This window comes from Nannospalax galili, unplaced genomic scaffold, assembly GCF_000622305.1.
Source record: "Nannospalax galili isolate Female #2095 unplaced genomic scaffold, S.galili_v1.0 scaffold976, whole genome shotgun sequence".
NCBI lineage: Eukaryota > Metazoa > Chordata > Mammalia > Rodentia > Spalacidae > Nannospalax > Nannospalax galili.
This window is the reverse complement of record NW_008339381.1, coordinates 2,201,745-2,222,416: the sequence shown is the minus strand read 5'-3', so window position 1 is coordinate 2,222,416 and position 20,672 is coordinate 2,201,745. Positions and strand designations below refer to the sequence as shown.

General features: G+C 40.5%; 1 protein-coding gene across 1 annotated transcript in view; it reads left to right on the top strand.

The window, feature by feature from the left end:
* Positions 1 to 20,672, top strand: part of St8sia6 (ST8 alpha-N-acetyl-neuraminide alpha-2,8-sialyltransferase 6) — a 149,284-nt gene that overhangs the window by 88,285 nt on the left and 40,327 nt on the right. Inside the window, exon 4 of the mRNA XM_008833896.1 lies at positions 13,924 to 14,010. Within this exon, the coding sequence (XP_008832118.1) occupies positions 13,924 to 14,010 (87 nt within the window). The remainder of the gene's footprint in view (positions 1 to 13,923; positions 14,011 to 20,672) is intronic.

Genomic DNA, 20,672 nt, shown 5'->3' with positions numbered 1-20,672 from the left:
AATAGAACTCCATTGTGTAAATATACCACATTTTTGTTAACCACTTGTCAGCTGAGGGACACTTAGGTTGCTTCCATCTCTTAGCTACTGTGAAAAGAGCGGCAACAAACATGGTTGTACAAGTGTCTCTACAATAGGATGAGTCCTTAGGGAAGTTTCCTTCTATAATCCTGCTGAAGATCTGGTCAATACCATTGACATGAGATTCTTCTCCATCTTCTATGCCTCTGATGCATAGATTTTGTCTTTTCATGGTATCTCATATTTCCTGCGTATTCCATTCTTGAGTGCTTTTTAAATTATTTTTCATATTCTTTGCTTGAGCAGCTCAATTCTTCAACTTTGTTGTCCATTCTTAGAGAGTCTGTTTTCCATTCATTAATTCTTCTTGTGAAGCTTTCTCCTGTTGTTTCAAATTGGCTCATGGAATTTTTCAATTCCATCTTCATTTTGGCTTGAGTTTTCTTCAATATTTCTCTTTTTTGTGAATTCACTTTTCAAGTCCTGAATTGTTTTTGTCGTTTCATTCAGTTGTATATTCTCATTTTCTTGAGCTTCTGTCCAGTTTATTCTTATCCTCTTTGGGTTCTTTGAGTTGTCTGTGTGTTCTTTCAAGTCATTGAATTCTTTGATCACGCTTATGATTGTTCTTTTAAATTCTGAATCCTGGGTTTCCTCTGGGTGGTTCTCATTGGAGCACACTTCTGTAGGACTGGTTGTTTTTGGTGGGGACATATTCTCTTGGTTTTTCATGTGTTTTGCATTGTGGTTTGGGCATATGAATTTCTTTTGTTGCTTGTGTGTCTGATATGAATTTCTAGTCTGCTTTTATTTAGGTGAAGTTCAGTTCTGTTTATAATGTTGATGTAGCTTGTTTGCTTTCTGGATGGATATGAATAGTTAGTTGGTCTGTGCTTTAGGCTCTCACTTTTGATTTTTTTATTGGCAAGACCAGATGCTTTCAAGTTGATTAGTGAAGAGCTGTCCAGCTGGGTCAAGAGGCCTAGCCCAATTTAAGACTATGGGGATTCAGTGGCTGGGTTCTGGCAAGCTAGTCAGGTTTCAGGCAGAAAGACCAGGAGGGGGCCTAGAACCAATAGGGGGTGGAGACAGTGGGGCGGGTACAGCATTGGGGAGGGTCTGAGTAGATGTGGGCTCTGAAGTAGGAGAATGTAAGTAGTCTTGGCGCAGGGGTTTCAGGACAGAGTGAGTGGAGCCTGGTTTCCAAGGCTAGTTCAGAAGTCTCAGGCAGCAGGAGCAGGATGGAGCCTAGGCTCAAGGTAGAATGGAGAGCAAGAATGTAGCTGGTCAGGGTGAAGGGGAATTAGGCAGGGTCTGACCAGAGTAATCTTCAGGTCTCAGGCAGCAGGATCAGGAGGGGTATCTGGGGCCAAGGTGGGTGGGGACAGCCTGAGGAGGGTCTATCTTGCTAAGCAGAGTAGGTGTGGATGCTGAAGCAGGAGAATGTAGCTAGTTTGGGTGCAAGGGGATTAAGACACAGTGTGTAGGGTTTGGGTTATGGGGCTAGTCCAGAGGTCTCAGACTGAAAGATCAGGATCTGGCTTAGGCCCAAGTCTAGAATGGGGACAGTGAAAAGAGAGCTCGATCAGGGTGCAGGGGAATCAAGCCACAGTGGGCGTGGTCTGACTTACCAGGGTAGTCTGCAGGTCTCAGGCAGCAGGATTAGGAGGGGGGCCTAGGGCCAAGGTGGGGTGGGGACAGTGCAGGGAGGGTTTAACTAGCTAGACAGAGTAGATGTGAACCCCAAAGCAGGAGAATATAGCTCCAATTCTCACTTCTTAAACAGGGCTTTCTAGGGGCTGGAGGAATGTCTCAGTGGTTTACAGCACTGGCTGCTCTTTCAGGGGACCCAGGTTCAGTTCCCAACACCCACATGACAGTTAACAGCCGTCTGTATCTCCAGTTCAAGGGGATTTGATGCCCTCTTCTGTCCTCTGTGGGCATTGTATGCACATGTGGACTCACAAACATGCAGGCAAAACACTCATACACATAAAATAAAAATAGATAAATGTTTTTATTAGGGCTTCCCTTTCCACTCTACACAAATTACTGCCTTGTTCTAAATACTTTCTTTCCTTGAGACTTGCTTTATTTTCCTTCTTATTACTCAGAACATAGGAGAACTAAGTCATGCTATTAATTTGTGTTATCTAGATTTACTGCTGGTCACCTACTACAATATAAACATGAGAGTATGGAATCTTCTATGTCTAGTTTGATGAATTATTGACAGCTAACTCAGTGCCTCATAGCAAGTGCCCTGTAAGTATTTATTCAATAAATATTTGAAAATAGAAGGATAAGTGCTATAGGTGTGCAGTAGATATAGAGCAGATGCAAAGGAGACTGGAGAGAAGGGTTATCTCTGCCAAGGAGAGTCAGAAGAACTGAAAGGCAGGGGGTTAACTCACACATGGCTTAGAAATCTTATCAGACGTCCCAACCATGTCGACTCCTCAACTGTTGTAACTCAGCCTACTTATACGATGCTACCCAAGGGATGGAGAAATACCATATGCTACTATATTTATTGGTTCTCTTAGACTGTTTTCAGCATATAGGATATTTCTGTAATTTGACATTTTTAGGTCACTAGCTTGTGCTTTCATCTCTGGATATCCACTTACATGTCTGATAATTTCTTTCTATACATTTGAAAAGTAGGTCACCATTTTTTTCATCTTCCAAAATCTGATAGCGGTCCTATTTTAAGAGGAAATACAAAAATCTTAGCAGTATGCACATTGTTTATTTATTCTTCATATGCCAGTGATGTATTTGCATTTGTAAACATTTGTGAGGGAACTTTCCAGAAAGTAAAAAATACATTTTTGTCTGTTTATGTGAGGTTCTGATTTATTTTTACATTGTATCAAATGAGTCCACTAAAGCAAAATTCAGTCACTCCCAAAATACCACCATGAATAGATTTCTTTTTTGGAACTCACTCGCTATATAGACCAGACTGGCCTTGAACTCATGGAGATCCGCCTGCCTCTGCCTCCCAAGTGCTGGGATTAAAGACGTGTGTTACTATGCCTGGCCCACAAAGAATAGATTTCTATTGTTCTTATGTGCTCTTGGCTGTCCACTTGGAGGTATTCTGCCATTTTCCCTTTTAAGCTGCTTCTGGAGGCTAGCTTCCTTTGACTGCATTGTTTGGACACTTTCTCTTTGGCCCCTGGTTAGGGTGATCCAGGGAATCAACGGCAAGGAGAGGAGATGAATTTGTGAGACTCCGTTTCTCTAGATCTCTCTGTGGGATGGGGTGAAGGGTGACTGCATCATCCATCATACACCACAAGTCCTGTCCGATGGCCCCTTTTGCCTGCCACCATAGCTCTTTCTAAGGAACCTATGGGCATGGGATGGTAATAGCTCTCCTTGCTAGCCCTACTGTGCATCACTGATCAGTGTAACCTTTCCCATAGCACTTCCTTCTCTTTAAGAAGCAGCCCATTTCCTCCTGGGTGCATTTTCTTTCATGTGTCTTATATAGTTAATAATGATATCCCAAAAATTTAATTTCCTAAGACAGAAAAAGCATTCTTTCTTTAAAAATCAATATCAGACATTTTCAAATAATGTGGTATAGTACCTTGGGGACTTTACCGGGTTGTGAAAGAGTACATTGGCACTTTTAGGAGTTCATCTCTGAAGGTACTCTGTAATATTTATTTAACTTGCTGGAGGGACATTAAAAGTTATGGAGAGAATAAAAGTTTGAGATATCTTTTTCTCCTGCCAATTGACAATACCCACAGCATCATAATTGGAAATCGATGTCATACAGTGCTGAAAACCAATGCAAACAGAAGTCTTCTACTATGGACTGAATGGTAGTGCTTTTACATGGTTCCATCACTCTGTGGCCACACACTTCTCTTTAATTAGTTCATAATCACCCATTCCTTTAAAAACATTTCCCAGTGGAAATGAATAGGTGCATGGGCTGCAAGTCTTACAACTCAGTACTCATTTGCAGACATTGATGTATACGGGGACCAGAAAGTGATATCAGGTATCTTCCTCAATCACTCTCCACCTTTTTTTTTTGGAGACAGTCTTTCACTGAACCTGGAGCTCAGTGATTCAGGTAGACTGGCTGGCCAGCAAGTCCCAGGAGTCCTCCCATCTCTAGCTCCCCAGCACTGGAATTACATATGTGTGCTGCCGTGCCCAGCTTTTATTGAACTCTGGGAATCAAACATAGGTCCTCATACTTGGGCAGCAAGTGATTTTCAGAACAAGCTATCTCCCCAGTCCATGCAAGGTTTATTTTTATGTCAACCTAAGTTCTTAAAGAGGCTTAGTAGTGGCTACAAAAGACTTTGATTCCCACAGCATCTCACAGAAACTTGAATTGATATTGCTGGGTTAGTCCCATCCATTTCAATGGGCAGGGAAGGCTGAATTGCAACATGAAGAGATATTACAAGAAACTAAATTAATGTCACAGCTCACTGAACGGGACTAATGAATGAATATCCCCACGATAACTCTGAGGCACCTAATAAGAACCAAATAAGTTTTTAATGCTTCAATTAATTACTCATAAATTAGAGCATTTAAAAAGCCCAATTTTATCTTAATTAACCTAAAACTAGTCACAACTGGTGGATCTTCATCTTCAAAGAGACATTTCTTGAAAAAACTGTAACATTTAATCTGATATTTATTTAATCATTTATTATGTTATTTATAATTTGTGTCTTGAGTATTATTAATGACTTGAGTAGACAATATTTATTCTATTGAAATATATACTACATTATTTAGTTTGATTTATTGTGTATCTTGGGACCAGAAAATGTTGCTGATAGGATTAATTTTCAGTATCATTATGAAAATAGATGAGATTCAGCATGATCTATTGGAAAGAGAGCCAGACTATGAATCAAAAGACATGAGCTTAATTCTCAGCTCATCCTCTTACAGTGCGGTACTGAGCTGTTTACCTTCCATGACATTTTAGCTTTATCATTTATAAAAATGGCAGTAATGTGGACTGGAGCTGCTTCCCAAGGCTTCAGGATGGGCTGTACTTTGTAAACCAAAAGCACACTGGAAATGTAATGTGCATCAAATACGATGTGGTTAGTGCATTTTCCTCAATAGGCAACTTTTGGAGAGACACATATCCCACAAATCGGCCCCAGCTCTTCGTGTAGATGTGACTTCTCCATCTTGAGTGACTTCTGCCAGCGCGCCTCCAACTGTGGTGCTCTGTGGCAGTCTTAATTCTCTGAAGCAGCTACTTGGTGATTTGCTCTTCAGTAAGTATTCCTTTTCACATAGCTAACATTTTAGTCTTCCCCTGTATAATACCAGAGGAGAGGGATGCATTTCTAGGTTAGACATAAAAATTCTTAGAAAACAGCAGTCTCAGGGAGTAGGCACTACTGTCTTCCAGTGGTAAAATGACAAAGCATACTTTTCTGTATAACAGAGGACTTTGCCGTAATGCATTCGCTTGATTTTAATATCAGTGAGTGTAAAATCATAAACCATTTCATGCAGCTAGTTTATCAGCAAAATAAGATACAGTATGGTTGGCATCTTTCAATATTCAGTTAAGTCGGAGACAGCTCCAGTGTTTTGGGAGATGTGTATCACGAAGACAAAGTGTTCTGAATGCTGTGTGTTTGTTTTTAGTGGACCTTTATTCTAGCAATAAATGGCAAATTTAATGTCCCAGACTAAACTAGATACACAGGCAAGAATAATTTTAAAATGCTACAAAATTTGCTTTTCAAGTAAAAATGTACTCAAGAGAATTTACTGAAGATTTAGTGGGCGTAAAATCAAGTTTAACTTCCCAGAGTAGTGGTGGCTATTTGGATATTTATGGTGGTCTTGTTTAACTTAGTCTTTGGACCACTCTGAATCAGTCTTGCTTGATGAGTCAGGTATGGCCACATGGCTTCCTTGGCAGGGCTTGGCGAGACTCAAACTACAGGAAGGGTGAACGGCTGTGAGTGAGGTCAATATGGAACAGCTGGGGAGAAGTACAGCAGCAGCGTGGCCTTGGGCACAGGGAACAGAAGACGGCCGTGCCTTGTCACATTTGCCAGGTCCTCAAGTGTAAATACTCCCACACTGGCCAATTTCAAGCCACCAATGACTTAACAACCTGCTCACATCGTTCCTGAAAATTGAACAGCCATCCCATCACAACTAAAAACTTAGTTTTCCAGAGAACTTTAAAAATCGTATCTTTTAAGTACTATTATAGGTTCATAATAAAGTTTCAAAATTTAGAAATTTGACCCCTAACAATGGTTGATAGAACAGGCTTGTTGTCTTAGCTCTATCATCACAGCAAAACAAAATTTTATACCAATAATAAACATTTTTGAGTTTGTAAAGGAGTAAAGAATGTTAAGAATACCTCAATTTAAGGGTGCACTTTGAAAGTGCTTGGCATATAAACACACCATCACTACAGTGACGGCTATGACCGTACCTATCACTTGCAAACATTTTCTGGTGCATTCTTGTAATCCCTGCTCTTTTACATGGCCTCCCCACCTCCCCGTGCTGACTGACCTCCAGGTAACTCCTGGTATATGTTGTCATTCTGAAGTGGTTTGCATTTTCCAGATGCAATCTACACTTGTGTTCTTTTTAAATCTGGCTTCTTTCCTTTAACATGATTATTCTGAAGGTGATCTACATTTCTGCAATAATGACAGTTCATTCCACCATTGAATAAAAACTAATATTCCACTGTGATACAGATACCACAATTACATAATTATAATTATGTTATTATAATTATATGCATTCACCTCTTAATGGACATTGGATTGTATTCAGTTTTTGTCTGGTACAAATAAAGTTGTTTTCATTGCTAGTGTTAAGGTCTTTGTGTGGAAATGTCTTCATTTCTCTTGAGAATTAAATACTCTAGGAGAGAAATAGCTGGATTTTTGTGGTATGTATATGCTTAACTTTTGAAGGATTGAGAAATGGCTTTCTAAGGTAGTTTATGTTTTGCATTGCACAAGAAAGCAACGGGAGTTCCAGTTGCTTCTAAATGTATAGGCACCTGCACACACATGTGTATACCACATGCACACACAAACACACAAACATACACACCCATAAACACAAAGTAACACTAATATTTTCTCTCGTTTCCTTCTAGAAGTTTTCCATTGATAGCTCTTGTATTTAGGTTTGTGATCTATTCCAAATTAACATTTCTTCAAAGGATGGGTGAGACTTGAGGATTTGTTGTTTTGAGTTTAATGTAGCTGTGCGGTTATTCCAGCAAGGACTACTAAAGAGATATTCTTTTCCCTCTGACATACCTCATCGAACAGTTTTACTGCTAGATTTTGTATTTTTTTAAATCAGTTGATTTTCCCGTCTCAACAGAAAGTCACTGCTCCGATTACTGATTCATACAGTAAGTCCGGATATCAGACGGTCTATGCAACTCAGCTTGCTTGTGTCTTGCTCTGCTGGCTACTCTAAGATTTTCAATTCCCATATGAATTTTATCTCCTCCTTCTTTTTCTTTCTTTTTTTTTTCAATTTTGGAAACATGATCTTACTACAATAGCCCAGACAGGCTTTAAACTTGAGGTCCATTTGCCTCTTACCTCCTCAGTGCTAGAATTAGCTTCTTAGTTTCTGTTTTTAGACTGCTGGAAGTTTGATTTAAACTGCACCAAATCTATAAATAAATTTGGGAAATTTGACAGACTAGAGTCTTCTGAGCAACGGACATGGAATATGGCTTCATTTATTTAGTTCTTTAGTTTCTTAGCCATGTCTTATGCTTTTCGATGTACAATCCTTGTTCCCTTTTGGTCACTTTAAATCCTGTATATGTCACGGGTTTTATGTTGTTGTGCATACTGCTAATTCTAGGCCCAATTATCTCAGGCTTTTATGTAGTAAAACATTCATTTTAGTTCAAATTATTTCTTTCAACATAACTGATTCTGTTCATTGACCTTCTGTCCTGCGGATTTGCTACGCTATCGGTTTGGGTAGCTTGTCTGTGATGCTGCAGGTGATCAGGTTGTCTCTGCATGGAGGCAGTTTTGCTTTGTCCTTTTCAGTGTCATGGCTTTATCTCTTTCTCTTGCGTTATTGTACTGGTTGGTACAGTGTAGAGCAGAGCTGGTGAGAGTGGGTATCCTCCTATGCTCTGGATCTTGGGGATGTTTGACACGAAGTATGATCTTAGCTGTATGGTGGGATTTGTTTGTTTTTTGTGGGTGCCCTTTGTTAAACTGTGAACATTCCTTTCGTTTTGAGTTTGTTGAAAATTTTTATCGTGGTTGAATGTTGGACTAGGCCAAATGCTGTTTTGATTTTCATGTGTTGAACTTTTGATTTGGTTCTTCTTAGTTGTTACGTTAATATGGGTGAGTTGAGTTGACTGATACTCTGATACCCTGTCTTCCATTCCTGATACACAGTCCACGTGCTCATGGACTCTAACCCCGTTTACATACAATTGGATTTAATTCAATGAACTTTTGAGGACTCATGCATGTATGTGTGTAAAGGATATTTTTCTACAGTGTTTCTTTAATGTCTTTTGCTGATTTTGATGTTAGGGCAACACTGCCCTTTTAGAGTAAGTTGTAAAGTTCGTACCTGTCAGTTTTCTTGAAGTTTGTTTAGACTTGGTATTAATAGTCCGTAAATGCTTGACAAAAATCTCCAGTGAAACCATTTGGGCCCAGGTTTTCTTTATTAAAAGCACTTTCATTACAGTTTTTAAATAGCTGTGGTGCTACTCATGTAGCCATTTGATCTTGAGTGAGATTTGATAGTTTTTGCTTTTTTAGGAAGTACATTCATTGCATTTAAGGCATCAAGTTTGGCATGAAGTTATTGATCTGTTACCCTGTCTTTAGGACAGCTAACACTGTGGGCTTTCATTCTCTACACTGGTGATTTACAAATTCTCTCACCCTTTGTTGGTCAGGGTGACAAGAGGTTTATCAGCTTTATTTCTGATCTTAACCCATTTCCATGGTGCTCATTAATACTGCTTTGTATGGTAATATATTTTGTTCAGACTATGTTGTAAATTTAGCCTCTCTAACTTTATTTTAATTAGGTCCACTGTGGTGATTTTCCCACTGTTTTATACCCTTACTTATATGAGGTTGTTTCCTTGGAGACAACCTATAATTTGTTGCTTTTTAGAAATTGTGACGTTCTCTGCCTTTGATGTCATGGTTCATCTGGCTGGGTTTACTCTGCTTCTTGCTATGTGTTGTCTATTTGCTTGTTGTTTCTTCTTCTCGGCTTCCTCTTGGTTTGAGTATCTTTATGACTATATGTTTATGACTTTGTTTTCTACTGGCTATTTTAGATAGAGTATATATCTTTTTCTTATCGTTGTCTACTTTTAAATAATTTATTCATCTCTTATCCCTGTCCCTTCCTCTCTATCCGTGCCATCTAGGTTTGGTTTCATAATTGTGATGCAGTTATTTTTACATGTGCTATAACCACCCCATTTATTATTATATTCACTTTAAACTGTCAACATTTTTTCTTTGTTTTTTTTCTCATTTAAATCTCGTGTATAGTGTGTATGTGTGTGTGTGTGTGTGTGTGTGTGTGTGTGTGTGTATGTGTGTGTGTGTGTGTGTGTGTGTGTTAGGAGGCTGCACAGGCCAGAGGACAATTGTAGATACATCCCCAGGAATGCTGTCTACCTTCTTTGAGATAGGGTCTTTCAGGGACTTGGAGTCCACCAAAGAGGCTAGACTGGCTGGCCAGCAAGCCTCAGGGATCATCCTTTCTCTACTTTCCCAGTGCTGGGATTACAAACACATGTGCCACCATGGTTAGCATTTTTGCCTGAGTTCTGGGGATCAAATTCAGGTCCTCATACTTTTGAGGCACTGACTCACTGAGCCATCTCCCCAGCCCTCATTTGCTTTCAAAGAGACAGAAAAGCAAGGAAAAGATTCTCAAACATGTTTACGAATTTCATTTATAGATTACGTCAATACTTTTGGTCAATCCAGGCACCAGTTTGGCTTCACTGCTGTTCTACCTGAAGACGCTCTGGCATTTTGTACCAGAGGGCTGATAAAGTTCTTATTTTACTTTAATTTTTTGAAAGACTTTCTGAGTACATAATTCTAGAATGAGCTTCTCCCTAATCCATGCTGTGTTTTAATGTCACTGCTCCACTGCCTTCCGGTTTGCTTTGTTTCTGACAGAAGTATACTGTCAGCCAGTTGTTGGGTTTTTTTTTTTTTTTTTGGCCTGTAATGTGCTTTATCTCATTTCAATAGATTATGAGGAAAATACTATCATAATATCTTCAATATGTTTTTCTTCTCTCTTATGAAGACTATAATTATAAATAAATCAAGTCATTTGAGGTTGTCTCAGACCTGATTCATTGTTCATCCCCCCCCCCCCTTTAAGTGTATATTTATTTGTCAGCAAGTGAAAACAACATAGTCCTGCTATAAGTCCTGGCTCCCCTTGAACTCATGATCCTTCTATCTCAGCCTCTTGAATGCTGGAATTAAAAGTTACACTACCAATCCCAGCCTGTTCACTTTTTAAATATTTTTAATTGTATTTTTTAATTTAAATAGTTTTTATAGTGAATTTTTCAAGTTCACTAAAATTAGCCGTATATCATAAACAATTTAATTTCAGGGTTGGAGAGATTATTCTGCAGTTAAGAGCACTGGCTGCTCTTACAGAGGCCCCAGGTTTGGTTCCCAGCACCCACATGGCAGCTAACACCCATACTTATCCCCTGTGGGCACCAGGCACGCATGTGGTACACTTACATACAAGCAGGCAAAACATTCAAACATAAAGTAAAAGTAAATAAATAAAATTAGTTTCTTTTTCATCTTATCAATAAAATGTCAATGCTGGCACATTTGCTTTGATGGTCAGATGACGACTTTCCTTCTCCTATTTTTCCAGTTATGTTTCATGCTGACTTAAAATGCAGCCGTGCCCCTCATTGATTTGATCGTGTCTGTGTTTGTCTTCCCCGCTGATCGCCTGCGTTTGTCTTCCCCGCCCTTACACTTTCTCTTTTCTGGAGCTCAGTGAACAGTTGTTTCGTTACCTCAGTTCAAGGTACGCTTAGTACTCTGATTGCCCGGTTACACATCTGAAAAGATTTGCAGCCATGCCTCGTAGTTGATAAGACTTCTCTAGACAGCAGAGATGCTATGGCATTGCACTTGGCTTGAGGAGCCAGGATTGGGAAAGCTTCGGTAAGCTCTTCGGTAAACTCTGTCTGAGTTTCAAAGCGACTTGCCAAGGGTCTTCCTCCAGGTAGAGGCAGGCACTGTGCACTTCAGGCAGGAGGTGTTATCTCATCTGGACAGTTTGGGGTCAGGGCACAGAGCTCTCAAGATTGAGTGTGCTAAGACAAGTGCCAGGACCCCGCAGTGATCTAAGTGTGTTAGGGTGGGGAGCTGCGGCGGGCAAAACTATTTCTAATCCTTCTGGGGTTAGCTCTTATGCTTTGCTTCTCTCTAAGTATTTAGTGTGTCCTTTTGAGATTTCCAGGCTCCATCTGCAGAGTCAGTAGGAACCAAGAGGACAACATTTTCTTTCTTTTTCTTCACTATTTTTTAATTGAGCTTTTTAAATTTCATACATTTCCCATTCAAATCCAGACCCCCTCCCCCATCCATGCCTCTCCCTCTTCCCCCCACTGAACCCTATGCACTCTGCCATACATGCTGAATCCTAGTCATTCAGGTGTTTGCACCTAAATGTCCTTCAGTGTAAATGCATCCCCTGGAGTCTAGTCAGCCCATCTAGTGGTCATATGTAACTCATATTCTCCCTCACCCAGCAGCAATCAGTCTCAAATAGCTCTCAGTCTAGTGCTGTCCCACCGCCTATTTCTCACCTCCCCTTTGGGCCTGTGTTTAATTGAGCTGACATGGGTATTGAGTTCAATGCTACTGCTGCCACAGACTCACATGAACAAGCCTCCAGTGGCCTGGAAGCCTCCACCTCCCTGTGTTCATGAACCAGCCCTGGCTCTTACAATCTTTCCTCCTCCTCTTCTGCAATGGTCCCTGAGCCGTGGGTGGGTGAGGTTCCATATAGAAGTCCCATCCTACACTCTACAGTCTCTTATTCTCCCAAACTTGGCCAATTGTGGCCATCTGTATGCATCACATTCTGATGTACATGGAAGCCTCACTGGTGAGAGTTGAGGGGTGCATTAGCCATCTCTCTGCCCCTTATTCTGCTATGTTCCATGAGCCTTGGTTGTAGAGAATCGGCTGCAGATGTGTCGCCTAGTACCAGGCGTCTCCCAGGCATACGTTCTTTGTGCCTGACCAGGTATGAAACTGCAGTAGCCTCCATCTGTTGCACAAAGAAGCTTCTTTGATGAGTGTTGTATGGCATGCTTGTCACTCTAAGGGAGGTCTCTTCTATCAGGCACTGCGTTCCCTGCCAAGCAGCACCCAGGTTTACATATGCATTAATGTTCAGACACCCTACGTGCATTTCTCATAGAGTTTCTAGGGCATCACTTTTCCCTCTAGGCTTCCTTCCCCCTGAGATCCACTCATCTCCACTCTTTTTTCTCCCATCTGGCTTCCCTCCTCCCTCCCTCCCTAGTCACCGTGCCCCATTATCCCCACCCTCTGCCCAATACCTCCCAAACCCGAACCCCTGCCATCTTTCCTCTCCTGACTTCCCTCCCTCTCCCACACTATGGTTCCTCGCATGCCCCTCCCTCCTCTCCTCCCAGCCCATTACTTCCACTTCCTCCTCAGGCTAGAGAGTGTTTGACTAAGTGAAGTGACACAAGGCAGAAAAGCAAGCGAAGCATGGTCTCCCTCATTTGTGGATTGTAGCACCGAGCCCTTATATGTGAGTATACGAATTCTGATGTAACACCAGGAGCCAGGGAAAGGGAAAGTGTATGTGGAGGTAAAGGAAAAGAAACACCCTGAAAGGGGGACAGTAGGGGGCATTTTCTTTATTCCTGTTGGCAGTATAATTGAAGGGAAAGAAACTCAGAGGAAGGGAAATTTCAGGGACAACGGACTACATTCCCTGTCTATCAGAAATACTTCGTTTTAGAGATGACTTTGGAGAATCTTCATTTTGTTCACTTGGGTGGTAATTTTCATAGGAAGGGACACTGTTCTATCCCTGCCCTGCACCCCCACCAGCACGGTCTCTGTCTCATCTTTGCACAGCCTTGATCTCTAATGGCTAGCAACTAATGACTAAGATGAATGGAAAGGAAAATTAAGGTTTCTTTCTCATTCAAAGGGATATTTGCATTTCAAATGAACATTCTGAAAGATGAAGCAGTATTCTGAGCTTTAGGAATTAATGCTTATGGGTGTAATTTCAACTGGAGGAGATCTAAGGGACCAGGACCTTGTCCCAGGCCTCTCACACTGTGTCACTGCTTCTGTAGATTTCTGTGCTTTTATACAGCTTTCTTACCGTAGCCTGAACTGGATTTTAAATGTGTTGTACAAAGATGAAATTTAACATGAGTATTTGCAGTAAATCTATCAACTTAGCATCTGGAAAAAAAGCTTAATTATATATTTATGAGAAACATTTAGAGAGTATTTATGTGTCATCGAATTAAAGTTGATATGAAACAGTTATATTTGTATGTGTGTGTGTGAGAGAGAGAGAGAGAGAACACTTTCACTACTTTCGCAGTTTATAAAACTGAACTTGGCCTATGAGATGTGCATTTTACACGTTCCTAAGCCAGGATAAAAATTCTTGAACTGTATGTTCCTAGATGTTTTGAAGTGAGTATGATATTGAATTATTTCTGCTTGATTTCAGAACTAAACTGAGGAGATTACAGAAGCGACCTCAGAACACTCTGTGTGAGACCTTTCCTTTCTAACTGCACTGACATTTAACTTGTAGATATTCAGAGGATGAATACCTTCAGATCATCACGAATATACAGAGCTGCCCATGGGAACGGCAAGCAGAGGAATATGAGAATTTCAGGTAAAAAAGACATTTCATAAATATGAGTGAAAAATATCTGTGCATTTGCTTTTTAGAGGATAAGAGCATCATGTTGATGAAAGGAGAAACCAACTGACAATCAGAAAGACTAAGCTCTAAGGCCTCCATGTGACAATATGGCTGGTGCTCTGTACACATTGCTGACAAATTGGAATTAACTCTAAAGAAATTGCAGTTGAAAAGCAAATATTTATGTTGTTCCCTGTGTTTAAATTGATGTCAGTTTTGTGAGTGATTTGCATTTGACATATATATGTGTATATATATACACTTACATATATATTGTATTTACATATATTGTAAATAAGCTGTAATAACATTAGGGAATTTTTGGAAAAGCATGGAAGAAAGAGAATCACCCATTATCCCATCACTTTAGAACAAAAGATAGCTCAGGGGATAAGAGTACTTGCGGCTCAATCACCAAGACCAAATTCAAATTTCCACATTAAAAAACTGCCTGGTCCTGAGCACCTGTAACGCTAGTGCTGTGGGCAGTGAAGACAGAAGGATCACTGGGGCTGGCTGGCCACCAGCCTAGCTCCCAAGTTAGGTGAGAAACCTTGTCTCCATGAAAAAAAATGAGAGAAATAGAGCAGGACACTTGGCATCCCCCTCTGGCCTCTATGTGCATGCATAAGCATGGGGGGAGGGAGAGAGAGAGAGAGAGAGAGAGAGAGAGAGAGAGAGAGATGATAAATAGGGACTGGAGAGATCAGTTAAGAGAATTGGCTGCTCTGGAGGACCCACACAACCGCTAACAGCTTTTCATAACTGCATTTCCAGCAGATCTGATGCCTTCTTCTGGCCTCGCTGGGCATTGTATGGTTTGAGTGCACTTGTATAGATGTAGACAAAATACATAAACTAAAAATAAATAAAAGTTTAAAAATAAAAGAAGTTAAAAAAGGACAAAATTCTTTTGATTTCAACACATCCTCTTCTAATTTTTCTCTAGTTTTGTAACACAAGCAGCATTCAAGAACGTGAGTTGCTCTGGCCATTAACCTACTGAGGTGCATTAACCTGGCAAAACTAGGTTGCCCAGTGATCATCAGAGTGTTATCTGCAAACCAGGTGTTGTAGCATACACCTGTATTTCTATCACTTGAAGGAGGCAGTGATAGGATTACCACAAGTTCTAGACCAGCCTGGTCTACATAGTATGTCCCTAGGCCAGCCAGGTCTACATAGTAAGACTCTGTCTCAATCAATCAGTCAGTCAATAAGTAGGTAAGTAAATAAAGCTGTCTACTGTACTTGGAGAACTTGGAGCCACCCTGATAGAAACAACTTTTGTGAAAACAGTATGCTACTGCTGAGGCCCTTGAACACTTACTTGGTATTCTTCTTCCAATACAGCCCCATACAGAGCTAGGTCATTAGCTTCTATACTTGTGCAGTTTAGATTATCGTGGCTAGTTGATTTGATGGTTTTGTTTACCAACTACATTCTGAATCTTCTGTGCATCCCAGTCAGCTTTTGATCTATGCTAAACTGTTTTATTGTGTTATTCAGAGGCATGACTTAATTTGTTCATATACTCAAGGTTTCCTGTGAGCATTGTATCTTTCTACTAATGTGATATTGCTTTCTCCTAAAATACTTAAGTATTTGCTGTTGGGGTCTCTTTTCTGTTGGAAGGCAGCTCTCGCTGTCCTGTGGTGCTAGGCTTTGCCTGTCCCTCCTTCTCTTGGGCTTCTCGGACTCTGCTTGCCAATATGAGGGGCTTCCCTCATTGGGTAAAGTAGTGACTTTCTGACTAAGTCATAGCTAGAAGTGAGTATCCTCCCTCTGTTGGATGGTCAGTCACATGGGTGTCATGATTTCAAAAAAGAACCCCTCTCCTATGGGTATCTTTTCTGAGTGCCTACCTCTGGCTCTCGATTCACACCAAGCCTCCTGAGGGTAATGCAAGACAAACAAGAGGTGTGAAACACCTGTGTGCAGGCACTGGGAAGCTATGGAGGCAGGGGAGTCACAGAGCTAGAGCCCAAGAAGCGGGGTAGGGGGGCAGCAAAGAGGTACCTGGCATTCAGGATCGCTCTTCCTCACAAGAGGTTTGCTGAATGTCAACATTCAGGCTGAGAGGCAGAGAAGTGAAGCACAGCTTCCAGAATCCCAGCTCCTTTTTTAAACAAAAATGAGCAATCCCTTTAAACCCAAAGCTGCATGATGAACAACCCTGCTGTAGATTAGAAGGGATGGAAGTTATATGAGAGATGGTACCTTTCCCCTCAGTACCATCTCTGTGTAAAGAGTGGCTCAGTAACCATGGTGATCACCTAGCAGCCTATCCATCCCTTCAGGGCTAGGTGAAGTAAAACATCTGGGGCTATAGCACTTATTGTCTGTGGCCATTCACGATAACAGTGACAGTGACATTTATTTACTTGTTTGAATATGCATTATATTATAATGCTTATTTTATGGGCATATTTGTTAGCTAAATGACGTACACTCTCAGCAGAACTTTGTGAAATTAAATCATCATAGCCAAATCTGGAAGTCTCTGCCTATTTATAAAGCTGGCATTATAGAACCAACCCTGTTGTTATAGATGTCAAATAACTGAACAGTTCTCCCTCCGATTTATTTATAGCATGTTATGTCAAACTAAAATGTATGCTTTAAAAAGGCAAAAACATTCTTTTAGCAGCACTACAAAAGTGACATTAAATTCTCAAGCATATGAGCAAATGAATATATAATAAAAACTACCTGAAACCCAGTTGTTTGAAACTCCCTACAGTTGACGCTTAGGGACTATTTGAAAATTATAGGATTCCTGTGGACAGAAGAGCTAAAAATAAGAGAACTTAAAAACCATTTTTTTTTCTCTTAAATAAATATGCTACTTGCTAGCAAAAGAGGTAAAATTTATTATTCACAAATATTTGCTTAGGGCTTGCTTACTATGTCAGAGTACAGTAGGTCCCTTTATACATGGTGTAATGCTGTGTACAAAGACAGACTCAAACAGCTAAATGGATGGAAGCCTGAAAAAAAGCAAGAAGTGTGCAAAGTTTCCTTACTGACCTCAAAGAATTTATGGTCAATTTGGACAGACAAAAAAAAAAATAAATTTGTTTATCATTTAGTGTTTACAATTAGTGTTTTAGACAAATGCTGTGATATTCAGTGCAAACCACTGGGGGATATAATTCCTTGAAATATTTTCTAGAAAGAAGCAGAACTTGAGCTCTAGTGCTGATAAGGAATAGAAATGGAGGAAGAGACCAGTGTAGGAGAGAGGAGGTCAGGAAGAAGGCCAATTAGTTTCAGATCCTTCTGGATGGGAGCTGTGAACATTCACCACTGGGGACTGGATACAAAGGGGACGACTGTAGATGGATGTGGGGAAGTTGATGCTACACAGGCTGATTACCAAAGAAAAGTCCACAGGCATTCTGTGGATACCAGGGCCCCAGTAGAGCTATTCTTAGCAGGGGGATTACATAATGAATTTATTGCACTATGGAAAGCATTCAGCAGCACATCACTGTATGAAGTGTTAGTCAATGAAGAGTCCAGAGCAGTCCGCGCAGTGAGGGACTGGTTGTACACGAGGACCTGAAATATCTGTGGTGACTTCAGAAGCACAATGGGAGAGACACCCGACTTTGAGATCTTCAGCCCTGGCCTCTCCTACCTTCGCATCTCGTGTCTGTCATACAAACAGCTGCATCATTGAGACTTAGGAAGACTTCATTGCTTTTGATTTCCAGATCTTACCATTGAAGGAAAACAAAAATAAAGTTAAATGGGAAATTTTGGCTTTGGTAATTTTGGATAATCTTGGTGTTACTGACATAGAAAGTTTGTAAGAGCAAATGGTTTTTGAGAAGATAAGCCTATTCTGGACAGGCTGTGTTTGAAGAGCTCTTGAGATAACTTTTCCTAATGTTAAGAGAAAATGTGCTCCCCAAGAAAGGAAAGCAAGTGCATCTTGCAGGCCTCTTATGTAGGAGATGTGGCCTAGGAAATCTTTACTCCTTTTTACGACCAAAAGAAGTTTGTCTTCCTTTATGGATGCCTCAGCTTTTACTCATTAAGCATTTATTGTGGGTCTGAAAACTTTGACGTCTGATGTTGGCACAGTTTACTTGTCTTAGACTTTACCTGGAAACATGAGAATTTTAACAGGAAAGTTTCTTTACTTGTGTGATATATTTCACAAAGCCTTTGACACTGTACACAAAATCGTGAACATATTCTTGGGGGAAAATATCCACAATCATCAAGCTCGTCATGGTGGATGCCTTTAATCCCAGTACTCAGGAGACAGAGACAGGCAGGTCTCTCTGAGTTCTAGGCCAGCCTTGTCTACATAGTGAGTCAACCTTACTGATGTTTTCTTGATTTTCGGATTAGAAGTCTTCCCAGAGCCCCAAGCCAACACAGAATAATTTGAGGGGGATCTACCCAATTTCAAGATGAGAGGCCACTGTTCTAAATGTCCCTCCCTCTCACATTAAAAGCAATATTTTTATTGAATCGTTGAGAATTTCATACAGTATATTTTGATTGTAGTCAGACCTGCCTCCCCGTCTCCACCCTTGCCTTATGCCCCCCTTTCTGTCCTCTATTATTTTTTAAAAGCTATTGAGTCTAACTTGTGTTCCTCAAATGTGGCTGTGGTTAGCCTCCCCAGCATCACACTCTTAGAGAAAACAGGCTCTCACTCTCCCAGCAGCTGTCAGTTGCCAATAGCTCCTCAGAGGAGCTGCTGCTTCCAGCTCTCCTCCCACATCCGGGTCTTGTGCGTGGGCTCACAGGCACTTTGGGTTCATATGTACAACTGCCCTGTGGTGTCTGAAAAGCAAAGGTTCCTTGTATTCATTCATCTATCACCTCTGGTCTTACAGTCTCAATACCTACTCATTTATTTGAGCTCGACAGTGAGATACTCCACAATAAGATCGAGATGCTTATAGTGAAATTGAGAATGCTTCTTTTCCTCACTTAAAAATTCCTTTGTGAGGTTCCAGAAACTTCTGGTAAGCAGATTTTATCTCAACAGATCTTTGAGTTCCAAAATTTGGTCTTACATTCCCTGGGTAACTTGTATGTAACTACCACATTAACTTTCCTAATGTAAAATAACTGTATTCATTTGTGTAACCAATACAGAATTTACCAAGTTCAACAATGGCATTTAATTTCCATGTTGCTTTCATTTTTTTCTTCCAGAAGCATATATAATATTATATTGTTTTTTGATATTTTGTGCCCTGCAGTTCCAATTGATTTCTTTAAACATACTCATGTTTTGAAGATGTGAGTTGGAATCCAAGGGATGGGATATTAGCAATCACACATTCAGTGTAAAACCTACGGCAGAAAACAGTGCTATTATGTAAATGTTCACGTTTAAGACTCAAGCAAATGGGGTACCTTTCAAAGATGTGGAAAACAGATATTTTGTGCCTGATTATTTTGTTACAGACAATGATTATATGGTAACAATTTTATTAAATCGTGAATTACCTCCCGAGGTATGATTAAATTAAAATTTCTTAAAAGTTATTCCTTTTCCTGTGTTGAATATGTAAGAAAAGGTCTCAGGACTGGGAAAATGGCTGAGTAGGTGAAGGCACTTGCTGCCAAGCCTGATGACCTGAGTTCCATCCCCCTAGGAACTACCTGGTAGAAAGAGAGAGAGAACCATCTCCTGCAAGTTGTCCCCTGACCTCCACACATGCCATTGTACACAAGCATCCTCATAGACATACAACAAATACCTAAATGTAACTTTCATTAAAGATCCCAGTGTTGGTAGTAGTTCACTGACATTCCTAAAAAGGCATAGTGTTAAACAAAATAAACTTACATACCATAGTCCATATGTTAATTTTAAAAACCACATATTTACGTTGTCAAGACAGTATCATTAAATGCTTCAATCTGGTGCAAGTATAAAAATCCTGCAAATAAGTAGATAAGTAAGTTCATTGATATCTTGCAAAAAGCCTTAGAACTGGAAAACCAAACTTAGTTTCACCCAGTTTCCAGGTATCTTTGAAGCGTTCCTCCAAAGCAACAGTGGCACTTACTTTACTGTCCGGTGGTTTTCTCTTTGTCACTCGGCAGCACTTCGTATTTCTAGTCCGGCATTTCTTTGGAAGCATGGGTTTTGTTGGGGGACCCTGCTGCTAAGGTTGCAGTCCACCATGTCCGGATAGCTCTAAGGAGCTTGGCGCTATATGGAAGGACTCCCTTTCTCAGTGGAGGCCTCTTGCTCTCTGCCTGACTTACTTGGAAAGTGCCCCCAAGCACAGATGCCTGACCTTATTTGGAACATGACCTTGGGCATAGTTACCTGCAATAAAACTGCCCCCAGGTTTTTTCTATGTGATAATTGGGCATTGTCCTATAGCCAGATGATAGGACTGCATAGTTACCTGCAATAAAACTGCCCCCAGTTTTTTTCTATATGATAATTGGGCATTGTCCTATAGTCAGATGATAGGACCCCGCTATCACATGTAAATAAAGCATACTATGAGCACCTATCAGCTGAAGCATTGGCTGCTGCCTCCACACTATATTTTCCCTGACCCCCACTGAATAAACGGAGCTGTTTCACTGAATCTGGAGCTGTATCACTGAACCTGCCTCCCCGGAAGGGCTTTCTTCC